The sequence below is a fragment of the Lepidochelys kempii genome, chromosome 5, assembly GCF_965140265.1.
Source record: "Lepidochelys kempii isolate rLepKem1 chromosome 5, rLepKem1.hap2, whole genome shotgun sequence".
Taxonomy (NCBI): domain Eukaryota; kingdom Metazoa; phylum Chordata; order Testudines; family Cheloniidae; genus Lepidochelys; species Lepidochelys kempii.
The window spans coordinates 97206580-97233696 of NC_133260.1; the positions used below are offsets into that span (position 1 = coordinate 97206580).

General features: G+C 42.3%; 1 protein-coding gene across 2 annotated transcripts in view; it reads left to right on the top strand.

Annotated features, from left to right (window-relative positions):
- The window catches only part of TRPM6 (transient receptor potential cation channel subfamily M member 6), a 161114-nt gene that overhangs the window by 30084 nt on the left and 103913 nt on the right, over positions 1–27117 (top strand). For both annotated transcript variants that reach the window (XM_073345123.1, XM_073345124.1), the window contains exons 2-3: positions 10092–10171; positions 11419–11457. In XM_073345123.1, the coding sequence (XP_073201224.1) occupies positions 10092–10171; positions 11419–11457 (119 nt within the window). The remainder of the gene's footprint in view (positions 1–10091; positions 10172–11418; positions 11458–27117) is intronic.

Consider the following 27117-nt stretch of genomic DNA (forward strand, 5'->3'; position numbering starts at 1 on the left):
AGGATTTTTCCAAAAATCATACACACTATACGTTGTTACAGGGATACTTATTATCATTACATTTATTAAAATTATCTTGTTATCCCATGCCTTTTATTTAGACAATTTGTTTGCTGACCAGGTATGTCCTTTATCTGCAGCTCCTTTGTGCTGCTAGTTCTTTCCTTCCTTTATCATTTAGGTAATTTGCATTTTCACAGAAACTTCCTGCTTTTGGATTTAAAGCCATCAGCAGCTCAGAGACTCTATCTTAAAAGGGACACAATCAACTTTCACCAGAGTTTTGATTACTTTTAACTTCTGCTTCCAAAACACACAGCAATCTGAAAAAGAAAACCCAACCTATTGTGGCTCCCTTTGGAGCCCTAATAGCATTTTAATTAAGTAGCATGGTATGTTTGCATTTCTTTTGCCCCTTCTACAATATACCCTGCACATGTTCTGGGGCAAATGCACATTCCTTCCATAGTTTAACTTCTATAACATTGTCCAGATCCATTTTTACATAAGGTGTCACTATTTCTTTTTTTTTGCTTACAGAGTTTTCATGTACCTTTATCAAAGTGACAGTCTGATTACTCAGAGCCATTTTAAGACTCAGTGTTTCTAACATTGCTTCTTTTTGTTTTGTGCACCTCACCCCTGCTGTTGCTTCAGAGAGGCACTGTCTTTTTTTAATTTTTTTTTTTTACTACAACTCTCATCTGCTATTTTGTTACAAAAACAAACAAACAAAAAACAAACAAAAAGAATCCAAAACAATTTTTTTTTATATTCTCCTGATTTTGACTGCCCTGCTGCAGCCACAACTTAAAAACATTTTAAATTTTGTAAAGCATTGAGTTACCTTTTAAGGGTTAAATGCCAAATCCCAAAGCCAAACAACACTAATTACCTGTGTCTAGCAAAAAGGTCTGTCAGTTTTGCAACTTTGAATTAAAGAGTCAAATGGATTTTTAGTGGCATTATTTAAAACAAAAACAAAACTAACTGGTCCTTAGAACTTTACATATTTACACACACACAGACAGATACATACACATTTTCTTTTCCTTAACATCCCTTCCACACTGCTCTGTTTTTTACATCTTACATTCCCTTTATACATTTGAGGCAGTTAAGTTCCAATAGAACCCTCTTATGTTCTTTTAGCAAATTTGACTAAATTGTCCAGTCAAATGATTTTAATCAGATAGTTTATTTTTGCCTGGCTAATTTACGGACATTCCTTTGGAAAAGGGCCCATTTTTCTTTCAGAATGGCTGCAAAGAAACCAAGAATGCTCTAACACTTTTCCTTTTTAACATTTTCGGTTAAAAGTTGTTTGGGTGAAATACAAAGTTTAACTGCTTAATTCCCTCCAGCCTCTGCAGAGTTAACTTTTTTTTTTTTTTTTTTACTCTCTTTTCTCTTTGTAATTATGCCTGGGGGTGCCGTACATAGGACCTTCTCCCCCTTTACCTGCCTCCCTCCAGCCTCTGCAGAGTTAACTTTTTCACTCTTTTTGTATTCCTGGAGTGCCTCTTTCACTATTTTCAGCTGGCTTTGGGTATTTGTAGCCAGCACCTTCCAATTGTCTGCTCCCTTTTCCATTTGTGCCTTTTCCTCTTTACATGAAGACAAGCGGAGGGAAGAATCCTTACATGCCTCCCACAACAACCAAATTGCTGCTGCATCTCTTTTGGCAGCACTAGAAGGTTTGTATATGAGGATATACTGAGCCAATCTATCCTCTAGGTCCGAAATAGTGCAGACATCAGCTAGGGCTTGTTTAGTCCAAGGACTGTGCCCAAATTTTTGAAGGATTTGTTTAAAAGGTGTAATTTCTTTAACAAAAGGTGAGGTTGGAGTTCCTTCTGACTCCATTCCTCCCTCTAGTACTGGCTTACCCTGTTTTCTTTTAAACATCTTAACATGGATATTTCAATCTCTTTGTCACTGCTGGTATTACTTAGCAAGTGACACAGCCTAGATTCTGAAATCATAGCTTAATCTATGCGTTTTTCCCCTGCTACCTTCCTGGAGGCCAGCAGGTCCCCTGCTACCTTCCCGGAGGCCAGCAGGTCCCCTGCTACCTTCCCAGAGGCCAGCAGGTCCAGTTAACCTATTTCTCCCTGCTACCTTCTCGGAGGCCAGCAGGTCTGGTTAACCTGTTTCTCCCTGCTACCTTCTCGGAGGCCAGCAGGTCTGGTTAACCTGTTTCTCCCTGCTACCTTCTCGGAGGCCAGCAGGTCCGGTTAACCTGTTTCTCCCTGCTACCTTCTCGGAGGCCAGCAGGTCTGGTTAACCTGTTTCTCCCTGCTACCTTCTCGGAGGCCAGCAGGTCCGGTTAACCTGTTTCTCCCTGCTACCTTCTCGGAGGCCAGCAGGTCCGGTTAACCTGTTTCTCCCTGCTACCTTCTCGGAGGCCAGCAGGTCTGGTTTAATCTGTTTTCCCTACTACCTTCTCGGAGGCCAGCAGGTCTGGTTAACCTGTTTCTCCCTGCTACCTTCTCGGAGGCCAGCAGGTCTGGTTAACCTGTTTCTCCCTGCTACCTTCTCGGAGGCCAGCAGGTCCGGTTAACCTGTTTCTCCCTGCTACCTTCTCGGAGGCCAGCAGGTCTGGTTAACCTGTTTCTCCCTGCTACCTTCTCGGAGGCCAGCAGGTCCGGTTAACCTGTTTCTCCCTGCTACCTTCTCGGAGGCCAGCAGGTCCGGTTAACCTGTTTCTCCCTGCTACCTTCTCGGAGGCCAGCAGGTCTGGTTTAATCTGTTTTCCCTACTACCTTCTTGGAGGCCAGCAGGTCCCCTGCTACCTTCTCGGAGGCCAGCAGGTCTGGTTTAATCTGTTTTTCCTGCTACCTTCTCGGAGGCCAGCAGGTCCCCTGCTACCTTCTCGGAGGCCAGCAGGTCTGGTTTAATCTGTTTTCCCTACTACCTTCTCGGAGGCCAACAGGTCTGGTTAACCTAATAGAAATGCCTAGCTCACTAGAGCTGGCGGTGTGCACACCAATATTTACAATAACTGAGGTTTTTTACCAATATTCCCCCTTTCGCAATTCTCCACCAAAATGTTGTACCAATAAAATAAAAACCAGCAGGATCTTATTAAAGGGAAAAAGGCAAAATACCACATTTATTGTGAATACAGAAAGAATCATAGTTAGCAGTTATAGTTATAACATTCCATTCAATCTCATATTTAGTCACACATTCATTCATACAAACACACACACACACAGGTTCTGCAAGGTTGTTATCATAGTTACCAGCCTTAGAGTTGCTCATGCCAAGCCACTGGCCAGGTGGCCTGAAAATGAGGAGGGAGCAGGGCCTTGTCAGATGCTCATCTGATGCTCCTGGAAGTTGGTTTGCAGAATCAGACCCCAAAGTTCTCACTTTTTAGAGTCTATTTTTATAGGAATTTCTTCCTATGCCAGTCTATGGGAATTGCTTCATCATGCTGTTGCTGAATCAATCAGCAGATAGCACATTCCTGACGGCTCCAAGATGTTATCTTGTTCTTTGGTTCTCCCATTCTTGAGGCTGTTGGGTGGATTCCAGTCTGCCCACCGGGGGGGGGGGGGGGGGTGTCCTCTGATTATTTCCACTTGACGCCTTCTTCAGCCGATGGACACTGGATTCTTAGGCTGGCACCTCCCTGATCATTCAGTTATTATCCACACCAAGCATCCATCCACATACATCCTCTATCTCTATTTTAATCACAATTGTTAATACAACAAAAGGGCGGGGAGTCTCTGGGTGTTGTTTCTGTTGTTAGAGTATTGTTTTGAGTCTCTCTCTCTGTGAACTGCTTTGAGAACAGACTCTGTCTTAGAATGTACTAACACAATTAGCAGCTTGCAAGTTTCACACATAGAGGGAGAGAAACAGTACCAAAAACCAAGAGACCTCTTAATTAGTAATACCCTGGAATTGAAACTATGGGGAATCAAACTCATTTGTGATTTTAATACAGAACTTCTTTAATATGATCCAACATCATTACAAAGTTTATAATCTACTGAGTGTGTTCATCGTATTTGTATGTATGTATCATTCTTAAATATGAAATATAATTCTGAAGTCCTATTGTAATTATGCAAAATGTGGGCCATTGATTGTGGTTTAGAATCTTGATGGCTCCCATTGACTGGGACAATTGGTTGTAAAAGGCTCTGTTTACTTGCAAGCTTTCCTGCATTCCTGTGAGTCAGGCTGTGGAGCATGAAGGCTTGGGGTCTCACAGGACATGTGACCATGTCACCTGGTACTGGATTCCATCTTTAACCTGGTGCTTTTCCATTTAGAAGGAGGGGTGGGAACCCAGAGAAATAAGATTCCCGCCTTGTGCCAAAGTTATAAAAGGGAGTGGAACAGAACAAAGGGGGCTGCCAGTCATGAGAAATCCCCAAGTTACCACTTGAGCTGGAACTAAAGGTCTGTAGTGGGGAAAGGCTTGGGCCAAGAATAAGAAGGCGTCTAGTCTGTGAAAGACGCTTATTGGAACATCTCTAAGGGTGAGATTTACCTGTATTAAGTTTCTTAATGTATTAGGCATAGACTTGCGTGTTTTGTTTTATTTTGCTTGGTAACTTATTTTGTTCTGTCCGTTATTACTTGAGACCACTTAAATCCTACCTTTTAAACTTAATAAAATCACTTTTGTTTATTAATGAACCCAGAGTAAGTGATTAATACCTGGGGGAGCAACCAGCTGTGCATATCTCTCTATCAGTGTTATAGAGGGCGGAAATTTATGAGTATACCCTGTGTAAGCTTTATACAGAGTAAAATTGATTTATTTGGGGTTTGGATCCCATTGAGAGCTGGGTGTCTGGGTGCTGGAGACAGGAGTACTTGCTGAGCTGTTTCCAGTTAAGTTTGCAGATTTGGGGGTGTGGTTCAGACCCTGGGTCTGTGTTGCAGCAGGCTTGCGTGTCTGGCTCAACAAAGACAGGGTTATGGAGTCCCAAGGTGACCAAGAAAACTGTCTCAGAGGTAGTTTCAGCACATCAGGTGATAGTCCCAAGGGGGTCTCTGTGACTGAACCCGTCACAGGTGGTACGAAAAGCTGATAGTAAGAAATACAGAAAAATAAGGAAAACTACATATAGTTACCTTGTCTAATGCATTTTCTTTCAGAGTAACAGCCGTGTTAGTCTGTATTCGCAAAAAGAAAAGGAGTACTTGTGGCACCTTAGAGACTAACCAATTTATTTGAGCATGAGCTTTCGTGAGCTACAGCTTACTTCATCGGATGCATACTGTGGAAACTGCAGAAGACATTATATACACAGAGACCATGAAACAATACCTCCTCCCACCCCACTCTCCTGCTGGTAATAGCTTATCTAAAGTGATCATCAAGTTGGGCCATTTCCAGCACAAATCCAGGTTTTCTCACCCTCCGCCCCGCCCCACACAAACTCACTCTCCGGCTGGTAATAGCCCATCCAAAGTGACCACTCTCTTTAAAATGTGTATGATAATCAAGGTGGGCCATTTCCAGCACAAATCCAGGTTTTCTCACCCTCCCACCCCCCTCTAAAAACCACACACACAAACTCACTCTCCTTTTTCTTTCTATGCTTCCGGACAATGTGAAACTGAAAGTTGTCCTTTGGCTTTGAACATTTCACCAAATGGCTATGATGTGGTGTTTGGTCTTTTCCTTACTCTTTTTCTAAACTTAATAGCATATGTTATCACTTGCATTGTGTAAGGCAATGAAGAAGAATTTAAAGTTAGGCAGGCAAAACTTCTCCTGATACCATTCTCTTTCGGGCCCCAGCCTGCATCCAAAGCTCTGTTTATAAATATTGTGATCTTTAGGGGCAGGGGCGTTACTCCTGAGGGAATTCTGTGCCACTGTGCCATGCAAAATTTTGCAGAAATTAACGTGCACACACAATTTCCTTTCCGCCTCACAGAAATAGGCCACAGTACTGCTGGCTGCCACTAGAGGCTGCTTAACCAGACAGAGCCCAGCTCACACATAGAAGACACTGCCAGGGGGAGAGAGCTAGAGGGTTCCTGGCAGTTTCAGTTCACAGCACACCCTGAGGGAAGTTAGACAGCAGCGTGCAGGAAACTCCATACAAGCCTGGGACCAAGCATTAGGCTGTTTCTCCCTCTGGATCCCTGGGCTTTTGGGGGAAAGGGGGTGCAGGTATCTGGGCAATGGGGGCACCCGCGGCTGGGCTTGGTGAGGGGGAGGCGGTTTGGGTGTATTGGCTGGGGGGTACCTTGGCAGGGGCTTTGGCGGGGGGGCGGGGGAGGGGTTGTAGGTGTCTGGCCCTGGCTGGGCTCTGGGGGGAGAGAAGGGTGCAGAGAAACAGGAACTTGGTTGTCATAGGGGTTTCTTTAACTCTCTACTCCTGGAGGAATTTTTGTGTTTGTCTGTATTGTTTCAGACATACTTGCTGAAAGGTATTTTGAAATAAATTGCCAAAATAATTGAAACTGGTGTGATTATGTAGTGTTATTTTCACAAATAAAATTTGCAGAATTTTAAAATATTGCGTGCATAATTTTTAACTTTTTGGCGCAGATGCCCCCAGGAGCAAGACGTCTATGGATGATTTGAGTACACTTGATCTCTACTAGAACTACATGCTATAGAGCTGGATCTGACAGCTGGACCATAGTATTCCAACTAAGGGAATGCCTTTGGGAAATAAAAAAAAAAAAAGTCTGGTAATACCTGGAAATAGTGTAGCCTAAGGAAAGTCACCTGACACCTTGAGTTACTAATCTCTTGATCTCAAAGAGGACAATTATTCTTATGACCTATTCGTGCTGCTCGTAGATTGAAGTGAAAGCAGATTAGGATCTCATCTGTCTCTCAGGGCTGAGCATAGAAATATAGGGGAGGAAGGGACCTCAAGTAGTTATCGACTCTATCCCCCTGTGTTGAGCCAGGTTTCATCTAACCTGTCCTTTAAAACCTCCAGTGATGGGGATTCCACAACCTTCCATCATAACCTATTCTAGCATTTAACTATCCTTAAAGTTTTTCCTAATATCTAACCTAAATTTCCCTTGCTGCAGGTTAAGTTGATTATCTTTTGTCCTACCTTCAGTGGACATGGAGAACAATTGATCACCATCTTCTTTAATATATTGAAAACTTATCAGTTTCCCTCTGTCATCTTTCTTTAAGACTGAACGTATCTAGCATTTTTAACCTTTCCTCATATGTTAGTTTTTCTAAATCTCTGATAATTTTTGTTGTTCTCCTGTGGACTCTTTCCAGTTTGTCCATATCTTTTCTGAAGTGTGCCTTCCAAAACTGCATACAACACTTCAGCTGAGGCTTCACCAGTGCTGAGTAGAGAGGAACAATTACCATCCTTGTCTTAGACACAACAGTCCTGATACACACTAAAATATTAGTCTTTTTTGCAACTGCATCACGTTCTTGGCTCATATTCAATTTGTGATCCACTATAACCACCAGATCCTTTTCTACAGCACTACTGCCTAGACAGTTATTCCCAGATTTGTATTTGTGAGATGGATGTTTTTCCTTCCTATGGGTAGTACTTTGCACTTGTTTTTAGTGAATTTTATCTTGTTGATTTCAGATCAGTTCTCCTTTCGAATTCTAATTCTGTCCTCCAAAATGCTTACAACCCCTCACAGCGTGGTGTCATCTACCAATTCTATAAGCATATCTCCACTCCATTATCCAAGTCATTATAAACATTATTGAACAGTACTGAACCCATCTTTCTCTTGCTCCTAATGAATTTATAAACCCTCTTCTTGTCTTTTGTCCCTTGCTAGATGTAACTTATTTTGTGTGTTAGCCTTTCTGATTTTATCTGTAGATGCTCGTGCTATTCTTTTGTATCATCCTTAGCAATTTGTCCATGTTTCCACTTTTTGTAGGATTCCTTTTTGATTTTCAGGTAATTAAAGAGCTCCTAATGGAGCCATATTGGCCTCTTACTATTCTTCCTATCTTTCCGTTGCATCAGGATAGCTTGCTGTGGTGCCTTTTTAATATTGTGTCTTTGAGAAATGGCCAGCTCTCCTCAACTCCTTTTTCTCTTCCATTTTCTTCCCCTGTTGGCTTTATCAGGGCTTCCAGGTGGTGCCCACCAAGAGAGCATGAGATTGAGTCCAGATCTCTCATGTTGTACTGTGCAGCACTAATCAAAGAGCTACTGGGTCACCCTAACATAGTCATTTTAATTAACAAGTTCAGCAAAATGAATTCTTCCTCAAGGCAGTGAGTAAAATTAATGAACATGCTGTTCTCTGCCACTTTTGATAGGCTTAGAATCCACAGTGGTAGATTTTTGGAAGCCCCGTATGCTATAATGGTGTCAATTCAATTTTTTGCTTGACTGCTCAAGAAATAAGGATGGAGTTGTTTGGGAGGCATGAAGGAGTAATGGCTCCTAATAGGAATGTGTCCAAATGGTTTCTGAGAAATGTATATACAAAACCTGCTATCAAATAATGAAACTAGTCCATGCAGCTCCTACTCAACATTTCCCCTGAACTGCATTTCTATGCCTTCTTTTTAAAATTTGTAGTCCATGAATTTCTTTCTGAAATTATTAATATTCCTGTGTGTTTTTGAGCTCCTATCAAACTCTGAGGATTATCTTTCCCATTCATCATCTTTCTAAGATATAACTAGCCTGAATTAAATGCAGTAGTTCCCAGATGAATATACACAGAAATCATTATAAGAAATCTACTTTCTTACAAACTCTAATATTAGTAAGTTCCTCATGTGGCTCTTATTATTGAAAGGAAAGAATCCCATTGCTTTCAAGGGGAGTCAAAAGGGGACCTTTTAGACATTTTTACACCACATTTTACACAGCTCTTGATGTTCTGTACATCAGTCAAATCAACAGCCATCGATTTGGAATGAAAATATTTTAGGTGAATTAAAAAAAACCACTTGTCTGATTAGTGGAAATATGATGCTTAATCAAACAAGCTGAAGAAGATTATTCTGGGTTCTAACAGAACTCTTCTTATAAGACTCCAAATAGTATAATCTAGTATTGAATTACTGGCATTCTCATTTGTTTTTATTATTTACTATTTTACATAGCTCTTAGAGTGTGATAGGCCCTTTATGAATACTGTAAGTATGAAGACAGATCATTGCCCTGAACATTTAATTGTCTAGATTGCTTTTGGTACTTTTGGTTCCCTATCCCCCATCTACACAATGTCAAAGTGACAGAAGAGTGAAGTTTAGCATGAGATGATGATTTATTTGGTCTTGAAATAAATCATGTGATTGGAAAAAAAAAAAATCCTGGGGAGATTTCATGAGAAGTATCCATAGCACAGTACATTTCTAACTCACTCAATTTTATAGCCCTTCTCTAGGGGCCTTATCCAATGGAAGGACTCTGGTTGACTTCAGTAAAGGTTGGATTAACTCCTTGGAGAGGCCTTTTTCAGCATTTCTCTGTAGTTTCATATTAGTAAATGTTTAACTGGGACAACTGCAATTCTTAATATTCATCTATAAAAGAAGAAAATGCAATCCTCCATCTTTCATAAGATAGCCACATACTAGACATTTAACATATATAATCCAGAAGGAGGAGGATACTGACAGATCAACATTTATTTCTTATCTCCCCTCACTTCTGGGTTGTCCTAGATACTTCATCTGCTATAAGTAAGTCTTAAACCTCCCCTGAGTGAGCTTTCACATTTATTAATAAGAGATGGACCCAAACTACCAAGTTCAGGTTCAGATAGAATGCCTCTAAGTTTGGGAGTGAGGTGTTGGGGTTGTTCTGATTCAGGGTTTTCATTTGGGCTCCTTGATAATGTTAGTTGGCATTTGGTTTCCTGACGTCACAGTGTAACAGAGAGACAAGATGGGTGAGGTAATAACTTCTATTGGAACAACTTCTGTTGGTCCAATAAAAGAAGTTACGTCACCCGCCTAGTCTCTAATATCCAGGGACCTAAATTGCTATAACTACACTGCACACATATCATTGTATAAAGCATTCTGAGATTTTTTTACGGGTCCTGCACTGTAGAAATTATGTAGTCACTATTTATTTTGCTTTCTGAGGTACAGAACTGTAATTCTGTTTGGCATTATTTTTCAGTCTCAGAAATCTTGGATTGAAGAAGTCTTCAATAAAAGAGAGTGTGCAAAAGTCATACCCAGCTCAAAAGATCCTCACAGGTATAGTTGTGGTTTTGGTTTTATTTTTGTTACCTTGAAAGAGAACTGATAGATGTTATAGGGATACTGTGGATGCTGTTCTTACTGTTTTGCAGTGCCACAATTACATGAGGGCGGCATGTCCACTGCTGCAATGCAGTTAGAAGCTCACACCAATGTTTTGTTTAAATATTAAGGAAGGCACAGATTGTGTAGAATAGATGCTGTTATATATAGGAGAGGATTTAGTCACTTTTTGATGGCCAGTAAAAGTCATAACCATGATAGGACTGCACTGTCATTCGTTAATTGTTTCATAGACAGTTCTGTCAACACACTTGTAAAGTGATGACAGCCCCATTGTTTGTTTGTTGCAAACCAAAACTGGAAGCTGTTGACCCTTCTGGACTTTCAGACATGTAGCTCTAAGTCCGGTAGCTGAAAATGTGGCTGAGCCTCCATGTGAGATGCAGTTCATAGAACTGCATTACTGGTACGTGGAAATTCTCCTTCCTACTCCAAAAATGTGACCTTGTGTCAAACAGTAAGGTAGAACCTGCTCTAAATAGAAGAAGAGAAGCTACTGTTAATCCCAGTATCCCTATCAGCAGGTCTCTGTCTTGAGGAGTGAGCTGAATCATGTTGTTCTTCCATAGAACACTGGAAAGAGTCAAAAATTAAAATGCTTCAACCCTCATTTGAGGAATGAACAAAACAAACATTTTTTTCCCCTCGCAAGCTTTATGACTAAAGTGGTAGCTTTAACTAAATAAGGCCTGTAGGATCGGATCCTAAAATTGTAAACTTCTTGGGGGTAGTACTATGATCATATAATTCTGAGTGCATTGATGGTGCTCAATAAACAATGATAATTCATGGTTTCATATAGTTTAAGACCAGAAGGAGCCATTAGATGATGTAGTCTGACATCCTGTGTGTCACAGGCCATTAAATTTTACCCAGTTATCTCAATAACTTGGGTTAGATTAAAGCATTCCAGTCCTCAAGAGACTAAACTGGTTAATGCCTTATTAGGATGATGACTTCAGCTATGAAATACTAATAGTATAACAGTTAAAATTCCAAATAAAACACTGAGCTTTTCGAACAAATCTTCAGATGATGACTACAGTCTATACACAAGTTTCAATACCATTGTTTAGAATTTTTTTCATACGTCTTTTTATTACCCAGTATTTAATACATCAAATTACAGATGTTTTCTTGTATATAATAACACACTGTTTTATTGATCTATATTCCTCCAGATGTCCTGCACGATGCCAGATATGCCAGAACTTAATCAGGTAAGACCTTTATAAATTTGAGGCTATGCTTTCTAAAATGGGCTAAAGAAACAATTGGTATTCTTAATCCAGCAAGCAATGGCAAAACGTTGTAGCCACTGAAATGGTCAGAACATAATTTCTGGGGTCGGTTGGAAGAATTTATTATAGATTCTGCTAAAGTAAGTTGCATACTAAGACTGAATTCACACACACTAGGAAATGTGCAAAGAAAGATTTCTGTGGCAAATTGTCTTAATCCTGACCTGATGGGTACCAGGCAGAAATAGTACAAAACTCCTTACTAGGCAGCTAACAGTTCTAGCCATATGCTGAATGGCACAGGATGTGGAAGGGATGTGAGAGGCAGTAGGAATCAGATGAGAAGGGAAGTGGTTGGAATGGAATCCTTGGTGGGTGGAAGGGGGACAATACAAGGATGACGACTTTTTTTTTTCTCTCCAAAATTTTGGGGCTTGCATCTGTCATCAGCAGATAACATTGGTAGTTCAGGGCTCCTGCTTTGTAGAAACCAGCTTGGAAGTGTAAAGGATGTGAGGCCACTAGAAAAGTTTTTGGTCTGTTTTCTTTTAATTTATTAAGGTGGTGTCACTGTGCTTCAGTGGGTCACAACTGAGAATACTAAATTCAGGACAAGCTGCTGAGAAATAGGGCAACCATACCCCAAAATTGGTGGTAATTCTTCCATAAGATATACCAAACCAGCAACAAAAGTAAACTCCTGTCTCATCACACTGGTTAACAAGAAGTCAGGAATGCAGCCTCCTTAGGAATTCCAGTCCTGGGTTTAATACCCAGACACTAGACTTAATGATGAGTGGTTATTTAAAATTGATTTTATCAAACAAAAGGGTTCTGCTGATCCCAAAGGACAAGCCACACACCCAGGACAATATATAACTCAGATCTTACCCAATAATCACGCTGTTGCCAATCCTTTAGTATCTAAAATCTAAAGGTTTATTTATAAAAATAAAGAAAGGTGAGATTTAAAGTTGGTTAAAGGAATCAAAAACATACAATAATTGCAAAAGTCTTAGTTCAGGCTTGAAGCAGTGATGAAATAAACCACTGGTTTGTTAAGTTTCTGGTTGCTTCCAAATGATTTGGAAGGTCCTCAGGCCCTTGGTTAAAATGCTCCCATTAGTATAAGTCCATAGTCCAGAGGTTAAAGTAGGAAAGAGGCAAAATGGAGATGTTTTCAGGGCCTTTTATAGCTTCTGCCATGTGGAGAGAGACCCATTGTTCCAAACAAAGCCCTTAGCACAGTTTATGGAAAAATCCAGATAAGAAGATGGAGTTTAGGGTCACATGATTTGGTCACATGCCATTGCATGCTTCGCTGAGTCATAGCAGAGGCCATTACCCATATTCTAGCTAGAATGTGCACAGGAAGGGCCATCAGGTAGGGATAAGCCTTATGGTCCATTGTGAGTTAACTGTTCTTTGATGGGCTATTCAACTTGAATAATCCCTTTACAATGTGCTGGCCAAACTAGAAATAAGCTGCCTTGTGGGTGTGACCACAGAAGCAAACACATTTGAAATACAGGCATAGAGTCAATATTCATAATAACTTCAGATAAAAAAAAATGATGCATGCATGCATGCATAATCATATTCAGCAAACCATATCTTTTTCATAGACACCTTACATGACATATTTTTGCACAACCTTTGTTGCAATTGTATAACAGTGGTAGCAACAATGATCTATAAGGTCATATATTAATCAGATGACATCACAGATGGGAAAGGGGAATGCACTGGACCTCACATAGTAGTGTGTATTTTAACAGGGCAATGGTCTTTTTAGGCAGCTGATATTCATACTACTTATGTTCATCATCAGATTTTTGATCCCACCTTTGAAATTAACATGAGTGCCCGTGCACAGCTTGCACTAGTGTGCATTTAAGATGCTACTGTAAAGGCTGTTAGATCAGAATGTTGACCTTCCTTGGCACTTGTTCTATGTAGAAAGTCTCCTTCCAGTCCTCCTGCTATGGTGTGTGCTGAGTCTGGAAACTGAAACAAAACAACTGCATGAGTTACTGCATATTAAAGCAATGGCTAACAAACTGGTAAAAATAAGAACTAGGTCCAATGATTACGATTTTTTTTTTTAGTGTGCACTTTCAGTGTTTACATTTATAAATATAAAAATTGCATCCAGCTACATTTTTCAAAACAAAGGATTTTGTTTTTTGTTGTTTTTTAGCTGAAAGATATGCACAAAGCTTCATTCTGAAAGGATTTTTCTGGCAAAGCTTAATACAGACATAAATGTTACAACTGGTTAAAACTGTATTTATTGGGACAAAAACTCAACCAATTTAGGCCTACTTTGGTCTAGATATTATTCATGAATCATTCCAGATGGCACTGGTTGTATTTGATATTTGTAAATATTGGCCTTATAGTTTGGGCAGATTACTTTTCAAATTGGGTTGTTTTTGACCTGGGGTCTCAGAAGGAAGACATGGAGTCTCAAGGTTTGCAAACATTTAGTGAGTGCCGGTGGTTATACAAATATTTTCAAATAATGAATGGCATGACCTCACAAATAGCTGTTAATCAAATTTGAGTAGTTTAATTGTGAATATATAGGTGACTCTCCATTATTCTACCAACTTTACTAAATACATTGGAAAGGCTGACACATGCTTCTGAGCAGCATCAATTTGCAAACACAACACTATAATGACTCTGTGACAGCCCAGACTGACTCCCCCTTCTGGATGGTCACCAGGCTGCTGTATGGGATCCAAAGGCCATGAGCTTTTAAGTTTACTAATCTGAACAGAAAAAAAAGGAGTACTAGTGGCATCTTAGAGACTAACCAATTTATTTGCGCATAAGCTTTCGTGAGCTACAGCTCACTTCATCGGATGCATTCAGTGGAAAATACAGTGAGGAGATTTATATACACACAGAACATGAAAAAATGGGTGTTATACACACTGTAAGGAGAGGTTTCAGAGTAACAGCCGTGTTAGTCTGTATTCGCAAAAAGAAAAGGAGTACTTGTGGCACCATAGAGACTAACCAATTTATTTGAGCATAAGCTTTCGTGAGCTACAGCTCACTTCATTGGATGCAGTGAGCTGTAGCTCATGAAAGCTTATGCTCAAATAAATTGGTTAGTCTCTAAGGTGCCACAAGTACTCCTTTTCTTTTTACTGTAAGGAGAGTGATCACTTAAGGTGAGCTATTACCAGCAGGAGAGCGGGGGGGGGGAATGGGTGGGGAGGAGGGAGAGGGAACCTTTTGTAGTGATAATCAAGGTGGGCCATTTCCAGCAGTTGACAAGAACATCTGAGGAACAGTGAGGGGGGGAGGGGGGAGAATAAACATGGGGAAATAGTTTTACTTTGTGTAATGACCCATCCACTCCCAGTCTCTATTCAAGCCTAAGTTAATTGTATCCAGTTTGCAAATTAATTCCAATTCAGCAGTCTCTCGTTGGAGTCTGTTTTTGAAGTTTTTGTTGTTGAAGAATTGCAACTTTTAGATCAGAAATCGAGTGACCAGAGAGATTGAAGTGTTCTCCGACTGGTTTTTGAATGTTATAATTCTTGACGTCTGATTTATGTCCATTTATTCTTTTACGTAGAGACTGTCCAGTTTGACCAATGTACATGGCAGAGGGGCATTGCTGGCACATGATGGCATATATCACATTGGTAGATATGCAGGTGAATGAGCCTCTGATAGTGTGGCTGATGTGATTAGGCCCTATGATGGTGTCCCCTGAATAGATATGTGGACACAGTTGGCAATGGGCTTTGTTGCAAGGATAGTTTCCTGGGTTAGTGGTTCTGTTGTGTGGTGTGTGGTTGCTGGTGAGTATTTGCTTCAGGTTGGGGGGCTGTCTGTACGCAAGGACTGGCCTGTCTCCCAAGATTTGTGAGAGTGATGGGTCGTCCTTCAGGATAGGTTGTAGATCCTTGATGATGTGTGGGAGAGGTTTAAGTTGGGGGCTGAAGGTGATGGCTAGTGGTGTTCTGTTATTATTTTTGTTGGGCCTGTCCTGTAGTAGGTGACTCCTGGGTACTCTTCTGGCTCTGTCAATTTGTTCCTTCTCTTCAGCAGGTGGGTATTGTAGTTGTAAGAATGCTTGATAGAGATCTTGTAGGTGTTTCTCTCTGTCTGAGGGGTTGGAGCAAATGCGGTTGTATCGCAGAGCTTGGCTGTAGACCACCCCCCGCCCTCACTGTTCCTCAGATGTTCCTGTTAACTGCTGGAAATGACCCACCTTGATTATCACTACAAAAGGTTTTCTCCCCCCCACCCCCTGCTCTCCTGCTGGTAATAGCTCATCTTAAGTGATCACTCTCCTTACAGTGTGGTATGATAACACCCATTTTTTCATGTTCTGTGTGTATATAAATCTCACTGTATTTTCCACTGAATGCATCCGATGAAGTGAGCTGTAGCTCATGAAAGCTTATGCTCAAATAAATTGGTTAGTCTCTAAGGTGCCACTAGTACTCCTTTTCTTTTTGCGAATACAGACTAACACGGCTGCTACTCTGTAATCTGAACAGAATTCAGGCACTGTCTCCAGGTCTGGCTCTTAAATGCGCTCATGAGATACAAACTCCAACTCCTGGTTTCCCTTCTCAGGGCATGGGACAGTAGCTTCCCTAGACCCCAAGTTTTTCCAGGAGTTTAAGCACACCTGCACAACTCCACCCTTGTGGGTACTCTGGGTTACTGTCTCACCCTTCGGAGAGTTTGTGACAGTTAAAGGAAGTAACACAGAGACTTTGTAAAGGCACTTTTAAACACAGCTACAGCACAGTAGATATACAGAACTATGTATAGCTGCATATATATAACTGCATGCAAGACCCTGCCTCAGTTTTCTGACCCTTCCTGAGAGCCCTTTTTGTCATAGGCATGTCCTTCCAGGGAATCCTGGATTCTTGTGCACCCTCTTTCCACCTGCCCAGTCTTGTCTTTTGTCAGCAGATGGGTAGCTGGAGAGCGAGACCCAGTTCAGAGCAGAACTTGTCCTTTTATGAAGTTCATGTCCCTACTATTAGGTGACCCCTTTGAGGGGCTTCAAGTCTCTTTTCAAGTGATTCATTGCTTAGTTCCCACCCACCCAAAGTTCAGACTTGGAGAACTGGTTTCCCTGGGCTACAACTTGTTCCTTGTTCTAGGGAGCTTCCATTTATGGAAAGCCAAGATTGTTCTTTATTGTTAGAAGTCTGTTGGGAGCAAGAATTTCCCCAACATGTTGTGGGTGCTTCAGTTCAAGATGGAGGCCACAGTGCAGAAGTGAAGGCACAGCACAATTTTACAATTAAAAGGGTATTCACAAAACAGAGTGGGGTTGGATGGATATACCCACGTACAGACATATGCTAATATGTTTTAGGGTCTCTCTATCTGTCTAACCTGGGCTCTTGCAGCGCTCTCATTATCTGTGGAATGTACTTTTTATCTCTACGGTGCATGTGTTATACAGCCATTTCCTTTTCTGGAAATTGGCTCCCACCCAAGCAACATTTGTGAAGCAATGACTGTACTGACAATGACTCTCACTGTAATTGTCAAAGGGTTGTAGACTGTGTAAATTGCACTTTGTATGACAGTGTTTCCTATGCGTATCATTTAAAAAAAGGCAACGAGAATGAGGAAAGCTCCTTGGTAAGGTCAGTGATCTTGATCTGGCTGCATCTGGTGCCTCACTCATTTACTCTCTTTCTTTGGGGAAGATCTCCAAGTTCAGTGCTGCTGCTGAGGCTTTCACATTTTGCAGGAGTGACTGTTTCCCAGCTTTGCAGTGACCTTGTAGAAACTGTCTCTGTCACAACGATACTTGAGTGTTCGTTGCAGTCAGTTTCTGAAACTGAGACTAAGTTATCAAAATAGGGAATGTGATACTAGCTGTCAGCATTACATCATGGCCCCTTCTTTGCAAACTCCCTGGCTCTGCTGTGGAGCTCTCAACCTTCCCCAGCTATCACAACTGGGCTTTACTGCCGCATCATTTAAATCTCCTTCAAGACTCCTTTGTTCCTGCAAGGGAGGATTCCCCAGACTGGATCCTTCTATCCTTTTGTTCCTTCTGTGTGTTGCTTGAGCTATCAGCCTAAATAATAATGTATTTCAAAGGAGCTGCTTTGTCTTATTATTAGAACACTTTCTTTTAAGTGCACATTTGCAAATAGTTTGCATGGGTAAATAACTGCATAATGGATGTTTGAATATATGATTAGTCAATTGTTATAGAGTCCAGTAGGTTGTCTATAACCATCTATAACATCCATGGAAATGCGTCTAACAGTCTGTACCATATACTAACATATAACATCTATTAACCGTTTTAAACTGTTTATAAATATACCCTTAATATAAGGAGTGATTGTTGTAAAGCTGCTCAGCTTTCGCTGGACCTATGAGCTCCAGCTTCAGGTCCATTGGAATAACTTATAATGTCAGATGATGAACCACCCTCTCTATAGGGTAGGCCGCGTTTTCTAGCACCTGCAGCTATAGGAATAGCTGCTGGCATAGCTCTGTAATGCATAAGAAGGTATAAGATGGTCAGTGTATGCTGATATTTTGATAGTGGTTTATTGTGTGTGCTGAAATTGCCTTCACAAAGCACAGTCAAGCTTTGGTGAATCTGATCACTTCTAAGTGCTATGATTCCATTTCCTGCATATGACTGCTTAACCATTGTAAGTGCTTTCAATAGCTGGCACATACAGGCCTTGGCTATTGGATTGTATTGTTTAACTGGGATTGCTGTTTGCTCTGTGTTATTCAGTATGATGTCTGAAGCAGTAATGACATAATGGTATGTTAATGTGAGTCCCACTGTACATCTATACGGGAGCCCATAAGGGCTTTTCAGGACCATAGGAGAACAGAAGTATGTCCAGATTCTCCCTTTCTCTTTTTTTCCTTTAAAGATGAGCAACAAACATTTTGCTACAACTTAAAAATGTGTCTGCAACATTTCCAAAGAAGTAAAAAGTATATGATCTAGACTCAGAGAAGCTGGAACAGTGTGATTAAGGGCTAAGTCCCCAGGACTGCAGGAGAAATTCACTTCAGTGCATGGCAATAATACACCTAATAATAATATCACGACTGCCTCTTCCTTGGAGGAATAACTGTAGTTCCTGCTGGAAGACCTTAGGAGCCACTGAGAAGTGGTGAACCAGCACACACTCTGGCCACATGCTCTTTTCAGACAGGCAGCATGGCTCACTTTTTGGACTGTGATAGTTTCCAAGGCCTCCATCCTCAATTTGTGGCTGGTTTGTGCTGCTACAGCTTCATACCCTGGTGGATTATCTGCCTTTGGTAGGGCATATGCCAACATAAAACCTGGGTGAATCAGATCCAATGATTAAAAGTTTACCTAACATTGTATTTATAGCAAAATTACCTCCACGAGAGTCTAACAGATTTTGGTTCTAGTGTGACACCACAACTTTAAAAAACTAGAGAAAAGGTATATGTCAGCTGTGACTGCCAGCCTTTTGCTCTTTAGGCTTTCCCTATGGTGCAGTGGACATGGGCCGGGGTTAGATTTCCATTGGATATATACCTTTGACTTGAGTGGCCCAGGAGTACCACTCTCACATATCTGGATCCAGGGGCTTGTTTTCTTTTTCTCTGACTCTAGCTTTCAGAACATATCCCAAAATAAGTTAACAGTTCCAAAATTATCTTTAAAAGCAAGTTAAATAACAGAAATACAATCAAAGCTATGTAGGATATATCATAAGTATTCTAGGAATAATGAAAGCCTCCAGTAGGCAGGATAAAATTGTCCCATTACACTACACAAGAGGTGGGCAAACTATGGCCCGTGGGCCAGATCCAGCCCACAGGACCGCCCTGCCCGGCTCCTGAGCTCCCGGCCAGGGAGGCTAGCCCCCAGCCCCTCCCCCGATGTCCCCCTTCCCCTGTAGTTATGCTGCTGCGCGGGTAGTGTGGCTTGCGCCCGCCCACCTCCCAGGCTTTCAAATAAGCCTGTCTTGCCACTCTGAGTGGCAAGGTAAGGGGGCAGGGAGGGGGAGGGTTGGATAAGGGGCAGGAGGTCCCAGGGGACAGTCAGGGAAGGGGGTGGTTGGATGGGCCGTAGGTTCAGGGAGCGGGGGGACGGTCAGAAGACAGGGAGCAGGGGAGGTGGGGTCCCGGGGTGGGGGGGGGAACACACAGGTGTGGTGTTTAGATGTTGTTTGTAATTATTAGAATTGGGAGCACTGGCTGTTGGGAGTCTGAAAGGACAGGAAACAGGAAGGAGGGGGGAGGAGTTGAGAGGCTGGGAGAAAGCTACAGAGGGTGCAGCAGCAGCTTGGTAAAGAGGTTTGAAAATAAAGTCCTGTTGAAGCTTGTTAGTACCTTGCCTGGTTGCTACAACATTCTGGTGATGAGGATGGATCTTCTGCCTCTGAACCCACCTGCACGCTTTCTGCAAAGCCCAGGTGAGCCTCCAATTGCTTTTACTACCTGGATCCATATGTTTAAGACTTATCTGCTTGCAATCAGTGCTACAGAGATTTCTGAAGTAAGAAAGTGTGCTCTGCTAATCCACTGCCTTGGAGCAGAAGGACAGTGTATATTTTACACTTTTCCCCTTGCAGATGATAAATATGAGACTGCACTCACTGCATTAAAGAACATTTTTGTGCCAAAAGTGAATGTAGTAGCTAATCGCTACAGATTGTGCCAACGTGAGCAGAAACCAGGGGAAACTGTAATGCAGTATATTGCTTCCCTGAGGAATCTGATTGTAATTTGTGACTTTGGGAATATGACAGATGAGATGATTAGAGACCAGCTCATTGAGAAAACAACCATGCTTCAGGTAGGAGAACACTTACTTCTAGAACCACAACTTACACTGGAAAAAGTGATAACCATTGCTACTCAGATTGAGTCAGCTACAGCTGAAGCCAAAATAATGAGCATGGATACAGGAGGCACTGTCCAGGCTGTGACTCCTTTGCAGAAAAGTTCACTACCACTGCAGACACACAATTGCAAGAGGAAAACTAATGAAAAACCACGGAATCAGCAAATTCAAAATACAGTAAAAGCATGTTTTCACTGTGGATCCCCACAACACCTTGCAAGCTACACAGGATGTCAGGCAAAAGTAGCTCAGTAGAATCATTGCAAAAAGATTGAACATTTTGCTAAAGTATGTCGCAGTAGCCAGTTCAATCAACAGGTGCATGCAGTTACAATACCAGATGTTATTGTGCTGAGCGTGGACAAAATCACTACTGCACATATTCCAGAACAAATAAAATGCATTGTAAACGTTTCTGGCACACCCTCAGGCAAGCCACACTCTATTCAGCTAATTTTGGACACTGGCTCAGCAGTATCTATACTACCTGATTCCGTCTATCTGCATTACTTTAAAGATGTGCCTCTTACTGAACCCAAACTTCACTTGGTGTGCTATTTGAAAAACCATATTCCAGTACATGGCTGCCGGCCAGTAATAGTTACTTTTGGTGATTGCTGTGTAACTGCAGAGTTCTACATTGTCCACAAAGGCACTCCTATCCTTGGCAGAGATTTATTGGCTGCTTTAAATCTCAGGGTAGTTAATGGACGAATTGATCTTCCTCAGCAAAGCACTCTTGAGGTACCCACACCAGTTTCAGCTGGGACCCAACACCAGGTTGAGGAGAAACTCGACTGTGCTTATGGGTTTCTGCATAAAGTTAAAGTGCTGAATAATGTGATGTCTGTATGACAGAAGTTACGGCACTTACCATTTTTAGACAGGGAAGCTGTTTCAGAGGAACTTAGAAAACTTGTTCAAAAGGACATGATTGAAGAGATTGACTCCTCAGAATGAGTTTCACCTATAGTAATGACACAGAAGAAGGGTGGAGGCATTCGCCTTTGTGTGGACTTAAGGGAGCCAAATAAAGCCGTTGTGATTGACAGCCATCCTCTTCCTCACATAGAAGAAGTATTTGCAGAACTCCCATGGAGCAAAGATGTTTTCTACTCTTGATTTGCAGACTGCATACCACCAGGTTATGTTGCATGAAGATAGCAGAGACCTCACAGCATTTATTACACGAGGGACTATTTCATTTTAAACGTGTTCCATATGGTCTTGCATCTGCCCCAAGTGCCTTTCAAAAAATGATGTCATTGATTCTGAAGAATCAACATGGAGTTCAGTGCTATCTGGATGATATTATCGTGCTCGGAAATACTTCTGAGGAGCATGACAATAACCTGCAGTCTGTACTAAACTGCATCAGCACAGCAGGCCTCCAGCTCAATAGGTCCAAATGCAAATTTAGACAAACTGAACTCTCCTTTCTGGGGCAAACAATTTCACAGGCTGGACTAAAACCAGATCCAGATCATATCCTGGCAATTTGAAATGCTCCACCTCCAACAGATTTGCAAACCTTATGTTCCTTCTTGGGTCTTACCTCCTGGTATGCAAAATTCATTCCCAATTATGCTTCTGTCATTGAACTGTTATGGGAATTACTATGGGGAAGTTCAACCTTAGTGTGGACAATGGATGCACAAGCTAGTTTTGAAATGGTGAAAGACTTGATTGTACATAATCCAGTACTTGCACTATTCAGTCCTGCATTGCTCACAATTGTAACTACTGATGCTTCTGATTATGGACTTGGGGCTGTCCTCACACAAATTCAGGAGGACAACACAGAGAGGACTGTTGCATTTGATTCAAGGACACTAAGTAATGCTGAGAGGAAATATTCTACAGTTGAAAAAGAATCACTTGCTTGTGTCTGGGCTACTGAAAAATGGAGAACTTACCTGTGGGGCCACACGTTCAAGTTGCGCACAGACCACAGCCCTTTGACAACATTGCTCACCACAAAAGGACTGGGAAGAGCAGGATACCTTATTGCTTGATGGTCTGCAAGAGTACTCTCTTTCAATTATGAACTGGAATACAAGCCTGGAAACCAAAATGTGGTAGCTGATTGCCTTTCTCACCTGCCTTTGCCTTCACCAGATGGTCCACCGGAGGAGGAGGAGGATGTAGTAGTTGCACTTTTTACAAGCACTCTCACTGCAGTTACAAGAGACCAATTTCAAGCTGCTTGTTCAGCGTGTCCAATTCAAGAAAAACTATGGGAATTTCTGACAAAGAGATGGCCCAGTAACTCTAAAAACCTTGACCCAGTTTTGCTGCCTTATTTTAGAGTTTGGGATGAACTTTCTTTGCTTGATGGCTGTGTGCTACGAGGTACACACCGGCTCCTTGTGCCAGAAGAATTACAGTCAAAACTCATACACCTAGCACACGATAATCATCAAGGAATTGTCCGAACCAAACAACGACTACGGGATCTGTATTGGTGGCCAGGGATGGACTCTCAAACTGAAGTACTCATAAAATCCTGTGTCACTTGCCAAATGCATGATAAAACAGCAGTGACATGTACCCCTCCATTACAGCCTGTTCCTCTTCCTGAATCTGCATGGGAAAAAGTGGCGACTGACATTGTAGGACCCTTTGATACTGCTCCAATTGACTGCTGTTATGCCATCACTTTAATAGACTATTTCAGTAAATGGCCTGAAGTAGCGTTTACATCGCAAATCTCTTCTGCTACAGTAATTAAGTTCCTTATTTCAGTTTTTAGCAGGGAGGTAACCCCAAAGAACTGGTTTCAGATAATGGTAGTCAATTTACTTCCCTGGAGTTTGAAACTTTTCTAGCAGAGAGGAACATTTTACACAGAAGCTCATCCCTACATTACCCTCAAGCCAACTGGGAAATCGAATGGTGTAACAGAAGTTTGAAAGAGAGTTTGCAAACGGCTAAACTGGAAGGGCGATTGTGGATAACCTTCACTACTGATTTCTTGCAAGCATACTGGGCTACACGACATGCCACAATGCAAAGATCACCTGCAGAGTTACTGCAAGGGAAACAGATGCATACTAAACTGAACATTGCTGGATTGTTAAAGGCATGACCTGATGCCCCAAAAGAGGATGATGTGAGAAAAACTGTTGAACAGAACCAAGCAAAGTCTAAGGCTTTCACAGACAATCAGCGGGGTGCTAAGGAACCAGAGTTTGAGTGTGGTTCCTTCATTAGAATATGAAAACCTGGAATTTTACGCAAAGGGGACCATAAATTCACAGCTCCTCTTAAAATCATAGAGAAGAAGGGGCCTTACACCTATCGACTTTCTGATGGGTGGGTATGGAATGCTTCTTATGTTGCACCTGCCTATGCACCAAGAGGAGATTATGCCAACACCCAGTCTGCATTGGATGACTTCACCGTAGTACCAACACAACAAGACATTGCACTGGAACTGGGGCTTGAGAGACGACCCGTCAGACCCAGACGACTACCTGTCTGGACTAGAGACTATGTTATATAGTATCTACAGTGTTTTCAGTGTAATATTTCTGCCAACAGTATAGTGTCTTGTTTCATATTTGTTCCTGTGGTTAGAACAACAATGTTTATTTTAATTGGAAGAGTTTCTTAAGAGAGGAGGGAATGTGGTGTTTAGATGCTGCTTGTAATTATTAGAATTGGGAGCACTGGCTGTTGGGAGTCTGAAAGGACAGGAAACAGGAAGGAGGGGGGAAGAGTTGAGAGGCTGGGAGAAAGCTACAGAGGGTGCAGCAGCAGCTTGGTAAAGAGGTTTCCACTTTGAAAATAAAGTTCTGTTGAAGCTTGTTAGTACCTTGCCTGGTTGATACAACAGGGAACGGGGTAGGGGAGTTGGATAGGGGGTGGGGTCCTGGGGGACAGTTAGGGACGGGGGTTCCGGGAGGGAGTGGTCAGGGGACAAGGAGTGGGGGGGGGTTGGATGGGTCAGGGGGCAAGGAGCAGGGGGTTGGATGGGTCTGGAGTTCTGAAGGGGCCTATCAGGGGTGGGGGTGTAGATGGGGGCAGGGAAGTCAGGAGACAGGGAGCGGGGTTGGGTCCCATGGGGCAAGGAGCAGGGGGTTGGATGGGTCAGGGGTTCTGAGGGGGGCAGTCAGCAGGCGGGAAGTGGGAGGGGGGGAATACGGGGTGGGGGCCAGACTCTTTGGGGAGGCACAGCCTTCCCTACCTGGCCCTCCATACCGTTTTGCAACCCCAGTGTGGCCCTCGGGCCAAAAAGTTTGCCAACCCCTGCTCTAAGAGCAAACTTTTTGGCCCGAGGGCCACGTTGGGGTTGCAAAACGGTATGGAGGGCCAGGTAGAGAAGGCTGTGCCTCCCCAAAGAGCCTGGCCCCCACCCCGTATCCTCCCCCTCCCAGTTCCCGCCCCCTGACTGCCCCTCTCAGAACCTCCGACCTGTCCAACCCGCCCCCCCCCCCCGTCTCCTTGTCCCCTGACAGGTCCCCCGGAACCCCAACCCCGTTCCTTGTCCCCTGACCGCCCCCTCCTGGGACCCCCATCCCTAACTTCCCCCCAAGAACCCCACTCCCTGTCCAACACCCCCCTGCTCTCTGTCCCCCCCTTCCCGGGACCCCAGGGACCCCCCAGGACCCCACCTCCCCTGCTCCCTGTCTCCTGACCCCCCCCAAACCTCCACCCCATCCGACTGCCCCCAGGGACCTCCCCGCCCTCCCCCTTACCATGCCGCTCAAAGCTGCAAGACGGTTTATTTGAAAGCCTGGGAGGTGGGCAGGCGTAGGACGGTTCCACAGGCCATAGTTTAGCCACCTCTGCCTTAGAGTTTGTGTTTGTGTGTGTGTGTATGCCTGTCCATCTCTGGCCTCTTTCTGACAGGTCTGTGTTTTCTGTTAATCCTTCAGGGTTTGTCCTGACTCAGAAAAAGGCTACATTTAAACTGAATTTAGCTAGCACATGTTAACTAAGCCCAACTAAAACTGAACCACTTTGCGTAATCAAGACAAACCCCTCGGATCTGTGTGGCATATCCTTGTTTCAGAGAAGTTCTCTCCCCCCGCAAACTTCTCTCCACTGTTATATATTGAATCAGAATGCTTGTTTGTCTTGGAAGTGAGTGCTTACTAAGCAGTCTCATTATGTTTTGTTCTTCAAGTGTTGAGTCCTCATTACCTTCTGACTTTTAATCAAGCATCATTGCACAAGCAATAGTGAGGGTAGTTACATTTCTACAACTCTTCAATTCCCCATTGTGTGTACCAGTTTTTTTTCAGTATTTATGTGAGTTTTCATTCCTCCAATCTGCATTTGTAGGACGCTGAATAGCTCAAATTTAATTAAGCTTATTTGCTTATATCAAAGAGTTTTGAATGCATGTATAATTAAGAAGTCTCTAGGTACCAAAAAGTACCTTCATAAACAATGACCTTGCTGTGCTGAATACAATGTACTCGGGTTCAGATGTGATAGCTTTAGGTTCTCTCTGTGGCAGCTCTGTTTTCCCTGACTTAATTATTAGTTTAATCAGAATATTATGTGAGGAAAGACTAATATCCTGTTTCTGATTAAGTATTTCAAACATGATTTCCCTCAGATGGTGTTCTAGTCTGTCACAGTATAAAAAGAGAGGCTTAAAATGTAATGGTTATTTCAAACCTTATGGTGCCATCATTCTTTGTGGTAGAGAGACCAGGAAGTCTGCATTTCAGATTTCTCAGGATCTACAGGAGGTGATGACTGTCCTAAGTTTTGTGTAGATTGACACTGCTATTTTAAACATTGTTGATGTAATTTTCCCCGTCTTTTTGGAATCTTACAAAAGAGAGTTGGCGATCATTTAAAATAATTTTTTTGGTTCTGTATTGCTTTCTTATCTGCTCTTTCTTCTTGCTATTTCATCCTTCACTTGGTTAGACTTATTTTTTATCTTCTATTTTTTTATTCTTGCTTCCTTTGTTTACTGCCTATGCCTCTCTTTTGTAGCTATTTTTTTCTCTGTAGCAAACCATCCCCATTTGTTATAATTTTTATATCTGCTTTTAACAGTGTTAGGCAAACCTTAAAAGATTTGGGGTTTTGGCTCAGATAACTAGTAAAAATTTGAGATACTTGTCTGAACTATCTATTCCAAACCCTGCCAGTTCTCTTCTCCCATCCTTCCCTTTTGCAAGAGAACCAGTTCTGTATCCCTAACTTCCCATGTTCAGCTCCTCACAAGTAGAGCCCTACAAATCTGTGGATATCCACGTACCATGTTTGCTGATTGGATGCTGATACACATTTTGTATCCACTCAGGGATCCACTCACACGATTCCCTGTCTCTCTGGAAGGCTTCCATAAACCTCTTAACTTTGATCCCGTTGTGGGGTTTTGCAGGTCTAGTCTTTACTGTTGACCTTGGATCAGCTATTGATTTCAGTTGTATGTGGTCTGTTGTTTCAGAGGTGCTCAAGAATTCATTGAGTGCATATGTCGGGAGCTGCTGAGGTACAACAGAGAAGGAAAGGTTGGGGGAGGGCTTTTGGGTGGATGGTAAAAATTGAGGGACATGGTGGGAGCTCGCTGGGTGCAGATTTATGAAAGCAATCTAAATCCTTAAAATTTTGGATTGATTCAGGGAAAGGATTGGAGTTCAGAATAGTTTGTCCTCTTAACTGATTGATTTGCTCATCCATGATTTTTAGGATACTAAAAATACTACTATCTTTTAATGCTGGTAGACTGGCCAGATTTTCCCTATAGAAATAGACAGGATCAGAGGGAGAATATTGCTAAGGGCATGGCAAATTTTAGA